General features: G+C 36.3%; 1 protein-coding gene across 12 annotated transcripts in view; it reads left to right on the top strand.

The window, feature by feature from the left end:
- LMBRD2 (LMBR1 domain containing 2) overlaps nt 1-14134 on the top strand; it is a 50597-nt gene that overhangs the window by 27084 nt on the left and 9379 nt on the right. For 10 of the 12 annotated variants that reach the window (XM_080574253.1, XM_080574252.1, XM_080574260.1 and 7 more), the window contains 2 exons: nt 1432-1561; nt 3500-8606. In XM_080574253.1, coding sequence (XP_080430379.1) covers nt 1432-1561; nt 3500-3560 — 191 coding nt within the window. In that variant the 3' untranslated portion in view covers nt 3561-8606. Of the gene's footprint in view, nt 1-1431; nt 1562-3499; nt 8607-14134 lie in introns of those variants that run through there. The other 2 variants (XR_013943710.1, XR_013943711.1) reach the window with 1 other exon arrangement.

The raw sequence follows: 14134 nt of genomic DNA, 5'->3' as shown, positions 1-14134 counted from the left end.
ATAGTTTCCTTTTGTTTTAGATGATGTGCTGATACATTTCCTTCCGTGGCATTGTGCTGTCTTGTCTGTTAAAAACACCTGAAAAGAGTTCTGTGTTTCTTCCTGTCTTTTGACCAGTTGAGGTTGCAGATTCTGGCTGGTCTCAGTTACATGTTTTTTTTATGAGACATACATTGATTGCAGTCAGCATTGCAGTTTGTAACAAAAATACTTTATTTAGGACATGTCTTGAAGTTGGAAGATTTAAATCTTTACATTTACCTTTTCTAGTTACAAATGAATTCGTTCAGACTGGAATAACCAGATGAATGACCAACAAATGTAAAGGCAACAACATACATGAGTGCAAGCATGTTCATTTAATAACACATGTTAAACTATTGATGGTTTAGATTCTTATATGTGCAGTATTATTTCTTGTTGAAGAATAATAATGTTGAGAGAAAAATCTTTGAAAACAAACTTTCATTGACTGCTTTAAGCTTCCAAAAAGTTGACTTGTCCTTATGTCATTATTTGTAGTGATGTTTTTAAATATATTTTATGTGATCTTGTAAGCTAACAACAGGTGAGAAATGTAACTGAACAACTAAGTATGACAGGTTGAATTAAGCAAAGCTGATAAAAGTTTACTAAATAAAAGGGAAAAGATTCAAGGCAAGAGCTTTCAAACAATTTATTTTTTTTAAAAAGGTAAGGAAAAGTGGGAGGTAGGGAAGCTTTGAACATACTTTAGAGACAGCTGGTAGATTTTTTTTCCCCCCATTTTTTTTCCAACAACAGTTAGAAACCCAAGTTTTCAGTGGTAGACAAACTGAAATTATTTTAAATTACATTTTAATATTAACCATATGATTGTGCAGCATTCTAATACCAAAACAAACTGTATGCACTGGCCTAGTGAAGGTGGCAGTGAATTGCAAAACAACTGGTTATTTCACTAATTTGTTTGATTTCACTAATTTGTTTGTTTTGAAATGGATAAATCCACAGAAAAAGAACAGAAAAAACTCCAGGTAAATTTTATACATATCTCTCTCTCAGCTAGTTCAGTTAAAAGTGGAAAGTAGGAAGAAGAATGGATGCTTTATTTATTTACTTCTAAGTAATATTTGTTTATAACTTTTTTCATTTTCTTTTCATTTTTTGCAAACTAGATCTCATCCTAGTTGAGGAGAAAATGAAGAGTTGTAGTCACATAGCTCTGGAAATTAAAAATAAAATCCAAATAACCTACAAATTTGAGAATGTAGCCAGATTTGGTTTAATACTGAATTTACTCTAGGTAATTACTCTTACGCTTTATCTGAGATACTAGCAAATTATTACACTGTTTTTTATTGTGTTTTTTTTTTTTAAGTTTGATGTTTCAACACACTCTAAGGTGTACATAGACCAAACAAGTGTCTTTCCTTTCTTTTACCTATTCAGCACTGTCAAAGTACACCCGATCAAATGGTAGGACTGAGAGAGACAGAATAGAACTTCTCCAGGATGCAGAACCTTTGGATTTTAATGCAGACTCAATTAGTGATGACCCTCTTGAATCAGACTCTGGAAGGTGAGGAATCTCTGTTTTATTTAGAATTAAAAATTAAAAGATATTAGCTCATATCTCCTGATCTGTAAAAGCTATATTGGATGATTTTGTAATAATAGCTTTGTAAACAATATTTGACTCTCACTAGCTCTTTTCTTTTTCTGCCTTCTCCACAAAGTTATGAAAAATGTTTTAAAACCAGTCCAAAGATGAAGGCTTTTTCATTTTTATTTTTTTAGAAATGTTTGAGTTGAACATAAATTTGTATGTTGGTGTAATGTGAAAAATATTGCTTATAAATACAGAAGTAAAAGACTGGAAGAATGACCTACATACGTCCAATATGTACCTCATATTGGACCTCAGTCTTATAGTACTTCAGAAAGCTTACTTGATTTCCCTGTATAAAAACATCATAAAGAACTGCAGGAAACGAAAACAGAGTATTATAGGGCCAGTAGTTGCAGGAATGCAGCTGGGGATCAGATCTTGAGACTAGTGAAGTAAGTGAAAATCTGAACCTACTGAACAAAAACTCTTGGACTGTATGGTGTAGCTCTGTGTATAATAGAGAATTCTGTGATTCTCTGAATGTGTTTGCAACTCTAAATGTTCTTAGTTGTGAAACAGAGTATCTTACTGGCTGCTAGGCTCTGCTTTATATTGAGGAAAGAAGTAACACATTTAATGGATGCTTTTTTTACTGAGGCTGTTATGATTTAGAACCTTTTAACGATAAATCATTTTAAACTTCCTTATAAGAAGTTATACTTGATGTTATTTTTCAGCTTAAATTACTGTATCAAATCCAATAAAAATTCAGAAGTGATTTCTGTTGAGTTACATCTGTAACGTCAGCAAATAAATGCTAGTTCAAAAGCACGTAAAGAATGCTGTTAAATTACCCTACCGGTTTCTATGGATTGATTCAGCAATGTTAGATTATAACAGCAACTAACTTATATAATCTAGTGTCACAACATTTCAGAAGCTTGGGGTTGTTTGTTTTGTTCAAGTACAAGAGTTTAAAGAGGAACTAGCCTTGCAGTTCTAAGCATTGACTTTCTAAACAGTGCATGGAAGGGGTAATAACCTACAAAAATGTACATAGGCATTCTTATAATTATTTTGAGACAAATACTTTTCAAGTACATATCTGAAGTCTTCTGGCAGCTACGTGATCCTTGCAGAGCATTCTGATCTTTTGCTTTAAAAAGGAAACCTGGAGCCAGAGAGTTTAATTGAGCCTTCTTCTAGTAACCTTCATTTCATAGAGTCAATAAATCAAGAGTAATTCCATTTAAAATCTCAAATCACTTAAAGATAGTTTGTATAACATTGATTTTTTTTTTTTTTTTTTTAATGATAGCTCCTGCAATAGTTATGAATGTTCTAGGACATTGTAACAGCTCTAGGGAGGCTAAGTTCTGGTTTTGTGTCTAGGTTTTGCTAAGTACTGCAGACGGGAAGTACATTGTGCTTGTATCAGATTTTACTTGTGCCTTCTAAATCCTTTTGAAATATATATGACCAGTAATTTGTGAAGATTCCTTTTCTTCCTGCTAAGTATGCAGCCATTTGTTTTAATTAATCTTTATATGCTTCCTAGGAATACAATATGTTCTGTTAATCACCCAAACAAGAAACTTTTGATGCTGGTTTTTAAAAAGTTTGTACTATTTAACAAAAGCATTCAACTTCTTTCCTTTGTAACAGGAAGCAAAGTTCTTTAAGACTCCCTTTATTCATATCACATATATGTTTTTTTGATCAGATGAGATTTAATTTAATGACCGCATAAAAAATTCTTATGGAAAGAGTAATTCAGTAGAACTTCAGATCTTGTAACAATCATTGAGACTAAACAAACAAAGTGTGCAGTGAGGGTTGTATGTATTCTCGGGTCTTTATTCTTCTTTCTCCTGTGATACTTTTTCATACTTAAAATTCGTTCTGCAGGTACCAGCCTGGTGGAAGATACCTGTCAATGTCTCGAAGCGTAATATTTGATGATGTCTAAACTCAAAGCTAAGGAAAATTCAGTGGACATGTATTTCCTAATCATCGCTTGGAAAATACTGTATTTACGATATATCACAGAAATAGAGAAGACCATTTTTGTTTTTAAAATAATAATGAAGGAGCAACTATATTTTGAAAATGCACATGTATTAGAACTTTACCACTTATGACAAGAATATGCTTCTTCTATTGTAGATGTTATTGTATGTCCATGTGGGCTTTTGTGTAATGACCAAAAGGAGAAAACTAATTATTAAGTTAATAGAGAATAAGCTGCATAATATATCTAGGGCTCAACTTGAACAGTAACATTTAAGTTTTAAAAAAAACGTTTTTGGAAGGATTTTTTTTTGTATTTGAGCAGATGCTATGAGAGTATCTTGAAGCATCCAAAGTGCAGTTACATCAGTTATTATAATAAACGTTTTCTAACTTTTTTTCCTATTTGAACTTTTATGCCTAGTCCAAAATCTGCTGATTTAAATTAAGGCTTCTTTTGGTTTCAGTGGTCTTTGAATCAGACCCTGGATAGGCAGAAAATGTAATGGCAGGCTTTGTTCATAAATCTCGCTGGCATAAATTTTGGAGCAATGTGTATTGATCAAGAAAGGTAACTGTTTTTTTCCTTTTCCAATGCTGTATGAAGATAAATGATTTTAGCATGTGTAAATATTTGAATATGGATGAGGGTTTCACCATTGTATGAACATATGTGCAATAGCAAGAATACATTCATAAAGATATGTCTGTGTAAGATTTTTACAGTTGTAACTGTTGAAAATCTTGGCATACTGATGGTTTTTTTAAGTGTAAAAGAAATCTAATAGGAAAATTGAGTTAAATTCTGAAACTTTATAATATGCATACGATTCAGGCACGACTTACAATTTTAGAGTATTTCTGCAGAAGAAGGGAAATACATAGCATGACTAGATAATGGTAAACACTTTTTGTGCCCCAAATGCCCTGGTTGCATTACGTATCTGTTTTTAAGGTGCCTGTATTTTGCAGTAAGTTGTTGCAAAAAGAATAAATGCTTACTCATTTAAATGCCGTTCAAAAATGCCAATTACTAACAGTGTAAAAATGCTTCTCATTAATTTCATTGGTGTAGATAGATTTTTGAATCGTAGCTAGTTGAATGAAGTTTGAAATATAAGGTAAAAGATATGGTCATACTCATGACATCTTGTGAAATTTGATTAACTTAAAATGTTGCTTTATTGGAATTTGTCTTATATCTTTACCACTTGGAGTTTTCTGAAGTGCTTATTGCAAAATGATGTTGAATACTGAAAGAGAACATGCTTCTATCATAAATTCTCACCATGCTTAAAAAGACAGGCAACCCTTAAAGCATCTGGGACTGAGTTATTATGAAAAGTAAATTTTCATGAATGAGATGTTCTACTAATTCTTAAAAGTAGTCTTTGTTTTCTGAAGTAACTGTTAATGGAAATCTAACTACCTCCTGTGATTTAGTACATTATATGTTCTAACAGTAGTGGTATTTGTAATATATCAATCTGCCTGTTTTAAAACACTGTATTGTTATTATGAAGGAGGAGAAATACTCTACTTGTGTAGAAATAATTATGTAAATAAATGGGCAGGCATAAAATAACTGTCAGTTTCCTTCTTAGGTGAATACACTGAATGACAGCTATGCCTGCATGTGTCCAAGCTCATGCAATTTCCACTTTACCTGTAAGAGGGCACTTTTTTAGTTTGTGCATTTTGTGTATTGTAAAAGCTTGATCAAAATCTTATGGCTGTATCAGGAACTGTAAGTTGAGAAAGAGACACTTTTTTAATGCAGGCAGTTCGTTAGGAACTTTATAATAGCACCTATTTAATTTATAGTAGCTACGTTTAGAAACACTATCTTGTATCCAGCCTTATCTGAAAGGGGATGTATGTTTTGGACATCCATCAACATGAATGTTCCAAGACTTTATATTTCTATTTTTATAACTTGTATTTCATTTAACTGCCCAACAGTTTTTGTGAAAATATGTGAATGAAATAAAGGTGCAAGATCTTAATTTAACTCCTGAAATGTTACTACAAAGGGATCTAATTCAGTGCTAGTGGCAAAGTCTCACAGAAGGGATGTTTGCTTATCTGAATACGTGTGAATTATTCTTATCTAGCTGCAGTTTACTTCAGAGCAATGGTTTAAGCCTTCTCAGGGCTTGATTTTTCCCCTCTCAGAAATCAGTGGAACAGTTGCTAGCAGAATTTCCTATTGAAACACGGTAAGGATTTAATATACAAAAGCTAACTAGTCCCTGGTTTAAGTCCTCTGAGCAGTTTTCATGGGGTTATAGTGATTTGAGGAGCTGACTTTATAAATTAATGGCAGTGGGGTTTCAATTGCTAATACAGAAATTCTGAGCTCATTGAGATGGGAATCCACTGACCTTTTTTTGGATGTTGAAGTGGAGTAATGGAGTAACCAATGGCTGCTTTTTGAAAGCCCAGAGCTCCTAAAGTATCTCAAGAGTTCTTCCCTGGTTTGTTCTTGGAGATCCCCATTGTCACATCACGTAGCCCCTGGATATTGGGAGCTTAAATAAGGAGTTGACAAGTGAAGGCAGTATTTTATCTATGTGTTCATTACCTACCAGCAGTTACTCTTGCTCTAAGTAAGTGCAATTCGTAGGCTGATTAAAATGTTTCAAAAAGTAATTTGTAGAGCAGATGACTAAATCTGGAAAACTTTCAACAAAAAATGCAGGATACAATTATAAAAGAGTGTTGTAGAAATACACTGTGTGCCTGCATGACACGTGCTGCATACCTGAGCTAGTTTTAGACTAATTTGGTTACTGCTAATACAAACAATGCAAAACTTTTGCTTGGGAGATAAGTGCCTGAGGATTTAAACACCCCTCCTCCCCCCACCCCCACCCCTAACCAAACTCAGCAAGAGTTCTTTGAATTCTACTCCTAATAGTAGCCTAAAATATTTATATAAAAATAAATTAAAATCAACTTTGGTTTGTTTAAGCAGTGATTGTAATATATGCTAATGATTTTCTTGCAGCATATATGATACTCTGGATTAGATGATTTAAAATCAAACTGCCTTGCAAAGTGTGCTTTTTGGAAACCGAATGTTAGCTTATTGATTTTGTCAGTATACAGTCATATTTATTTCAATTATATCTTTCTTTGCAGTCTCGCTTTTTTAATTACTGAGCAGCCAGGGTATACTTTGATTTTATCATTAGCACACTTTCCTCAAGCCATGGACACCACCACCACCACCCAAAAAAAACCCAGCAGAACAACAAACATACCAAAAAACAAAAACACCCAAGCTAAGTACAAATGTTTGAATATTTTCGAGTCCGATACGTAAACCAGTGAAAAGAATCTACATAAATTGACAAGAACTTTGAAAAGTGGAAATGAAGACAGTAACTACTTTAACACTCTGTCAGTGCTGGATTTCTTTAAAAGTATGGAGAGCAAAAAGCTCTAGTCAAACTTCCTGTTCCTGCTAGATCTGTGTTTCTGTTTTCAAACATTTAGAAATATACACATTCTGATAACTACATTAAGAAGTGAGTCCTCTGCGCTTGAAGTAAGGTGCAGCTCGTAGCGATGTGAAGTGAGGAAGTCTTTCTATGAGGGAACATAAAGGAGACATTTAGCAAACTATGTAAAGGACATAGGGCAAACTATGATATATTTTATCGCTTAGGTACGATAGCAAACTATACTACTGTAACTTACACTACTGGAAAAATCACAGTATATATAATATGTCTTTGTTTTGCAATCAGGCACCTGTAAAATAAATTGTCTTTAACAGTATTAATGGGAGTAGTAGAAAGCTGCTAACTTTTCAATATTATTGTTATTTTAAATCACAAGCATGATGAGTTTTAGTTATGAACTATTAACAATGGTTACTCTGATTTTCTGTAATTATAATTTTATTAAATTTATCTTAGAATACTGTAAGTGTTTTATGAGAAATACGTTACTTTTTTACAGTTTTCACTATTGTTGTTAATTACTTGCAATCTGAAGGGCATTTATGGTACCAAACAGAGATCACTTCATGAAGGAAGACTTTTTATGAGGCTTAAGGAAATCTGGCCTATTCATAACAGAGCAATGTTTGAATCTTAAACAGAAACATGAATTATTGCACATATTCTCTCCTAGCTTTTAACTTTTTTTTTAAATTCAGAAAATGATTGATTTTTACAGAACAACTTATTGGTGAATCTTGTAAACCTTTTGAAATTTTACATTCCTTTTCCCTAACGGGCTCTGCAGGAATATGTGCTGCTTCATGGCAGTTCTATTAATACTAATTGTGTTAGATAAATACTAATCTGTGCCTCTAATTAAGTAGTCTAGACTGAAGCTGAGACACTCCTACACCACTTATGTTAATAGAAACCCAGCATTCCTAGCAGAATAGCACCTCGAACTAGATCCCTTTCTAGTATATTGATTGCTGTCATTGATTGTTGCATTAAATTTGGTATCTTCTGTTTCAGTCATATGGTAATCACCATCAGGTTTGTTCTTTGTTTCTATTAAAGTGCACTGGAATGTATTCCTCAGCATGTTTAATTTTGTGTGTGTGTGTGTGTTAGTTGTAATTGGCAGGCAATAATAATATGCAAATTCAGTTATTTCTTCAGGATAATATTGTTATATTTGACATTTCTATGAATTATGATAGTTTGATAGCTGTCACTGTAGAAATTATTTTCTGTAGAAATATCTTATGTTTCTATGGAAGTATCTGGAAGACAAGGGAAATTATTTTTAAGTATAGCTATAGTAGTAGAAGACATTTATTCTCCAGTGTATTTCGAGGATAGGCTGTAGGAGTGCTGCTTATGGATAGACTAGCTTTTGCCTTATGATGCAAGTATGTGTGGATAAAACCTTGTTTTGGAATTCACTGAGTTATAAATTTTTCTGTGTATTAAATTATTGATGTACTGGATATATTTTTGAATTGTATGTCAAAGAGTTAAGTTGGCATGAAATAAATCATTTCTGCAATATATTTTTCCCTGGTGTATTTTAGATATTCAGACTTCTCTGTAATGTTTTCTGATAAGTGATCTCAGAGAAATTCAACCTATTCCTTCCTTCCTGCTAGAAATTAAGTTTACTTTAGAAGACAATCCAACCATGGTTTTGTCACCTTTTTTGTGTCTTCTTTAAAGCAGATTTAAAAGGGAAAAGAAGGGAAGATTTAAAAGGAAAGAAGCCTGCATAGCTGGACATAGCATTGTCAGAGCCCAGGGCTGAGACACAGCGCTTTAGGTCCAGTCCCATTCCTGACAGGTTGCCCAAGCTTCTGTGAACACAGGGAGGCTGTAAGCTTCCCACAGCGCCTGAAGGGACCCTGTAAGGAGCCTGTATGTTTCTGGGGCTGACTGGACCCCTTGTACTTTTGGGGGGCAAAAGGTGGGGCAGTGGGTATGGCTCCTACATCCTTCCTTCCTTTTCCTCCATCAGGCTGGAACAGAATTCCTTCTAGATGTACCCAGCTGATACTGAGAAGAGAAGCAAGTGAAAGTGAAGAAAGAGTTAACTATCTTCTTTTAGTACTTGTATATTTATTGGTTTTGTCTTGCCAAAAAAAAAAGGAGGAAAAAAGAGAGAGGAGGAGAGAGGTTTTCTTTAATAATGTTTATATTTTATTGTCTCTGTACAGATGCAGTGGCAGTACATGTTTTTAGGCTTCCTTTTTCATTCTGCTGAAGCATTATTTCCCTTGAGAGGTACAGGATTATCTTCTGGATGTAATAAATTGAAAAGTCATACCCTGGAGCAAGTAATAATTCATTGTATTAGCACATCAGAATATTTGCAACAACTGAGATTGGTGTGACTGCTGTATTTGATTCGTCTCTTATATTTGATCTGCAACTGCTGTTTTAAGTAAGTTGTAGGAAACATTTTGTTCTCTCAAGAGCAGTGTCTGCCATTGCTGCAATAGGAATGACTCAGAACTGTTTGGAGGGACTCCTCCTGTCCCACCACTTCTAGAATGTTATCCATTCTCCCTCCTCGTTACTGTGCTACAAAATATCTTTTCTAGATCTTTTTGTTTAGCAATTTTTGTATTTGTGGGCTCAGGATAATGTTATAAATGACACATAGATGTTATGAAAGGTTAGTAACAAAGCTGAGTGGACCAAATGGAGCCATCTCATTTATCACATTCCAGGAGATGTCATTCCTTTATTGACAGGAGACAAGACAGGAGTGGCAGAATGATGTTTTGTGTATGCTTTTTTCTTTTTTCCACAGACAATTTGGATATTGAATTGAGTTACTCTCAGCATAGTTCATCAGCCAGATGCTTCCTCCAAACTTACTGTGATAAGGTAGCTATTGTAAGCTTAACCCTACAGTTCAAAGGGGGGAGTTCACTCTGCATGGAATATTAACTTTCTGTTATTCATTGTCAGATTTTTACTTGCTTAGAGAGCTGTATTGATTCTGTTTTCTAGTTCTCAGTGGTTGCTAACACCACTATCTCACATTCTTAGCAAAATGTTAAGTCTTTTGATTCAGTATTTGGCTGTGAATTGTCTGGGTTGTGAATTAACCTCACTCTGCCCTTCTCACTTCCCCTGTCTGCACAGTGCTGTGGTGTGCCTACCGCAGCCTAGTACTTGCTCGTCCCAGTCTGCTCCACATACTGTGATCAAGGTCTTATCCCTTCCTCTTCATAAACATCTTATCTTTTGCATCATCTTCTCATGCTTTGGTTCAATAGACACTGTTGCCATCAGGGTTTTTTTTTTGAGAGAGCTTTATTGACGTGGTCAGGGCCAGACTCAGACAGAAGATGCGATTTTTTTTCCCTTCTCAGAGAATGTGACCTGACCTGCAGAGAAAAATTCAGCTCAAACCCAGAGGTCAGATACTGGAGCAGTTTTATGAATGTAGGTTATGCACAACCAGTAAGAAAAGCTCCTGGGTTCCTTCCAGAGAAACAGCTATCCTGGGTAAAGGTGTGTACTTAAGTAGCTCAGTCAGGCTGCATTAAAGCCAAGCTGAGGTAATGCCTAGACATCTTCTGTGGATACCTGCATATTCTTTCTCTTGTCACTCAGAGACATTCCTTCCATAATCACTGGTACTCCTGTAAAAACATTAAGATTTTTTAATTTGGAGGGTTGTGTTGTTTTTTAAATCTATAGGAATCAAGAAGAAGATAGAAAAGCAGAGTATTGCTCCTCCAAGTTTCAGCAAGCAACAGCTTTCAAGCCCAGGTTTCACCGATAACTAGTAAGTCTATTGCAGGAGGCTAGCAGATGAGGCAGCCAGCGTGCCGCAGCATGACCCCCCTCGGAGCAGGTAGCTTGCGTGTGTCACACAGCATGTGGAAAGGAACGAGGCAAGGCGAACCATGGGCAGAGAGAGACACGACAGAGAGGAAGCGGGTTGAGAGGCGCAGCGAGGCGTGGGAGAGTCAAAGGATGGCAAAGAGGAAAGTGTGAGCTCTGCCTAGCCCTGGGCTAAGCTTACACCTTTTGCTGCTCACAGCCTCACCTAAAATGCTCAGTATGATGTCTGATAGCAACATGCTGACAGCTGGCTCTAGATGTTTTAGGATACTTAGTTCTGTGAGTGCAGAGCAGCTGTGAAGGCCCATAATGGGCTCAGTACTATGCAAGTGCACTGCAGATTTTGATTCTCTTACCTCAGGCATCTACCCTAAGCATAGCTCGTGGTCTGATGTTAGGAGTTCACCCCTGCACAGTTTCTTAGGAACAACATTTACTGCTGATCCCGATGAGCTTGATTCACCTCTCATCAAAATGAACGGGACCTTCATCACTAGTAGTATCAGCCCATGTCTGACATGGGTATTTCTTTGGAAACTGTTACTGAGATTGTCTGAAGGCATTAATGTATTTGAACAAAGGAGTAATATTAAACAAATCTTTAGATTAGCTGTATAGTCTAGATGTGGTATTCCTTAGCTAGTCAATCCTGCACAACCTGGTCCAGCTGTCTGTACTTGAGCAAGAGCATTGAACTAGGTGACCTCCAGAGGTCCCTTCCAACCTCAACCATTCTGTGATCCTGTGATCATACTGAGGGATCCAAGCTATAAATTTCAACATGTGGCAATTTGAGCTCATCAGATGTAAGGACAAGTGACACTTCCAGGTGCTTCGGGGTAGATGGGCAAAAACATTATGCTTCCAGAAGAGTGTGTTTAGCAACAAGGCTGAGAGTAACTGGCCCAATGCTACAATTAAATCCAAAACCAACAAAAACAGGCTTTTCATTTTTGCTGCAGTCTTTCAGCACTTTCAGAAAATGATAAGCTGTGGCAGTCAGTGAAATGATTCTTGAGTTCTAAAACTAACCATGTATTCAAGCAGTTGTTATTTCCTTGGATACTTACTCTCTTGGGATATTTCTTCATATCTCTATTACTCTGAAACTGAGAATCCCCCAAATCTCTAGTAGCTGCCACTTTGACTTTTGCCATACTATTAGGAAGGACAGTCGCCCTAGTTGGACCTAGAGAATAGTTGAAGTCTTTTTATAGATGTCTGTATAGAAAGTCAGATTTTTGTTGGATTTGACTTTTCCTTCTTTGTTGATCTTTTCAGATTTGTTCTGTTTGTGACTTTCTGCTGCTAGTGATCAGAAAGGAATAAAACTTTATGTGGCTCCAGAAGCCCACAGCTAAGTGACAGTGAAATACTGGGACATAGGACATTCCAGCTTGTGACCTGCTAGCAGTAGGAAACTCTGCTATGGAGCCGAGGCTTCATATTTCTATAGAAGGGCAGGAAGGATTAAGAGCATGAGCTGTGTAATGCCCAACTTCTCTTTCAAGAAGTTGTCAAGAAGTTGAGGTCTTTGAGTATGATGTTGGTGTGCCAGTCAGTCCATAAAACTGGGAAAGGCAAAACATCTGTTTGAGTGGGAAGAAAAGCGAGACTGTTTAGCTGGGTGCTGTTCTTAAGCATTTTAATTGCTACTTCTTTATGAAATATATCAATTATGAGTTCTATAAATTCTAATGTTTTGGAAGTTAACAAATGTGGATGACTTCTCAATGAATGCTATAGAAAGAATATCATAAACTAATTTAACATTTAAAAAAATCACTAATTCTCCTGGATTAAAAAATAATTGTTGCTTATTATCACTGAAATTCATACTTGCAAGATTGGCTTACTTTCAGTGTATCCTTAAGTAGAAGGAGAATGTACCCTGTTTCAGTAGCCTTCCTGTCAGCTCTGTGTTTGACTGGCCCACTTAAAAGCTGCTACTTCATCCTGCACCGCAGCAAACTCTTCTGGACTGCTTACAGCTTTGCTCAATGTTGACAGGAAATCATGTGTTGCTTTTTAAGAGACCAGAGACAAGATAAGCACTGCAGTACCTGAAATAGCCTCATCATTCAAGTAAGACAAAGTCCTGCCTCCCATGAAATCATTGGAAGTCTTTATAAGTTCTAGAGAACAGATTATGCTGGTAGGTAAAATTTGAGTATTTATCTATCTACAGCAGCCAAAGCACTTAATGAGAAGCTTGTTCATCATAGCTCTAAATTCATCAGATCCCTGAGCTCAGTGTAACAATCCTTTCATCTTCCTCAGCAACTGGAGAGGCTGTCCCCAGAGCAGTCTCTCAGGTCTTAGGCTGACTCAGGCTTTGGTGATGATGGAGCAGAATTCATCAAGAGGATTTCTCCTCTCCTTTACCTTGCATTAGTGAGGGACTGGATTGAACTCTTAGCATTGGGCAGAAAGGGTTTTGTGTTTGTTTCAGTTTGGATCCAACTTTCGACAGCTGGAGAAAAGCCAGATGTCAGGAACCTCTGACTCAACACAGTCTCTTTCCAGGAAATTTCCATACTGGGAAAGTCTCCGGGCAAGGGCTTAAAAGTTGATGAATTTAAGTGTTGTAAACTTTGCAAAGGAAGCCTCATATCCTCCATGAGTTTCCCCAGTGCACTGACTTCTCAGTTGATCATTAAGGTGGGTGACTGATGCCTTACTCACACCAGCCACGGAAGATTTCTGACACTGATGACCAGGGATCTTCAAACCAAAAAGCCAAAACCTCGAGGAGAGAAAGTGTCACACCATCTAAATAAGAGATGAATTGCATTTTGTGCTTCTTTTTGTTTCCATGTTATTGATTTTGGGTCTTAGTTCTACCATGGAGCATTGGTAATGAATAGGGAACTACATTGGCTCTCCTCAGTGTCATGCCTGGAAATGTTCCTTATATTATTCCAAGAACAAGGTCCACAGGGGAAATCCCTAAGCTTGAAATGAGGGGCTGCAGGACTTAATTCTAAGCAGCTGTTTATCTAAATCTTCTTTTATTTTGCACCATTAGCTTTGCCTAGGAATAACGTGGTAAAGAATGGTATGTGCATGGGGAAGAGAGAGAGAACTTCCACTGGCTGGCTTTTGCAGCTGTACTGAGTTATTTAAAGCCTAGTATTGAAGAAGACACTATTTGGGACCATGAGGAAAACTGGTGGGCTTTGCAGATAATTCAAGCTGCTTGAGGATCTGGACGCAGAAATCACTG

Source organism: Anser brachyrhynchus, assembly GCF_964034855.1.
Source record: "Anser brachyrhynchus genome assembly, chromosome: Z".
Taxonomy (NCBI): domain Eukaryota; kingdom Metazoa; phylum Chordata; class Aves; order Anseriformes; family Anatidae; genus Anser; species Anser brachyrhynchus.
This window is presented reverse-complemented; position numbering and strand designations above follow the sequence as displayed.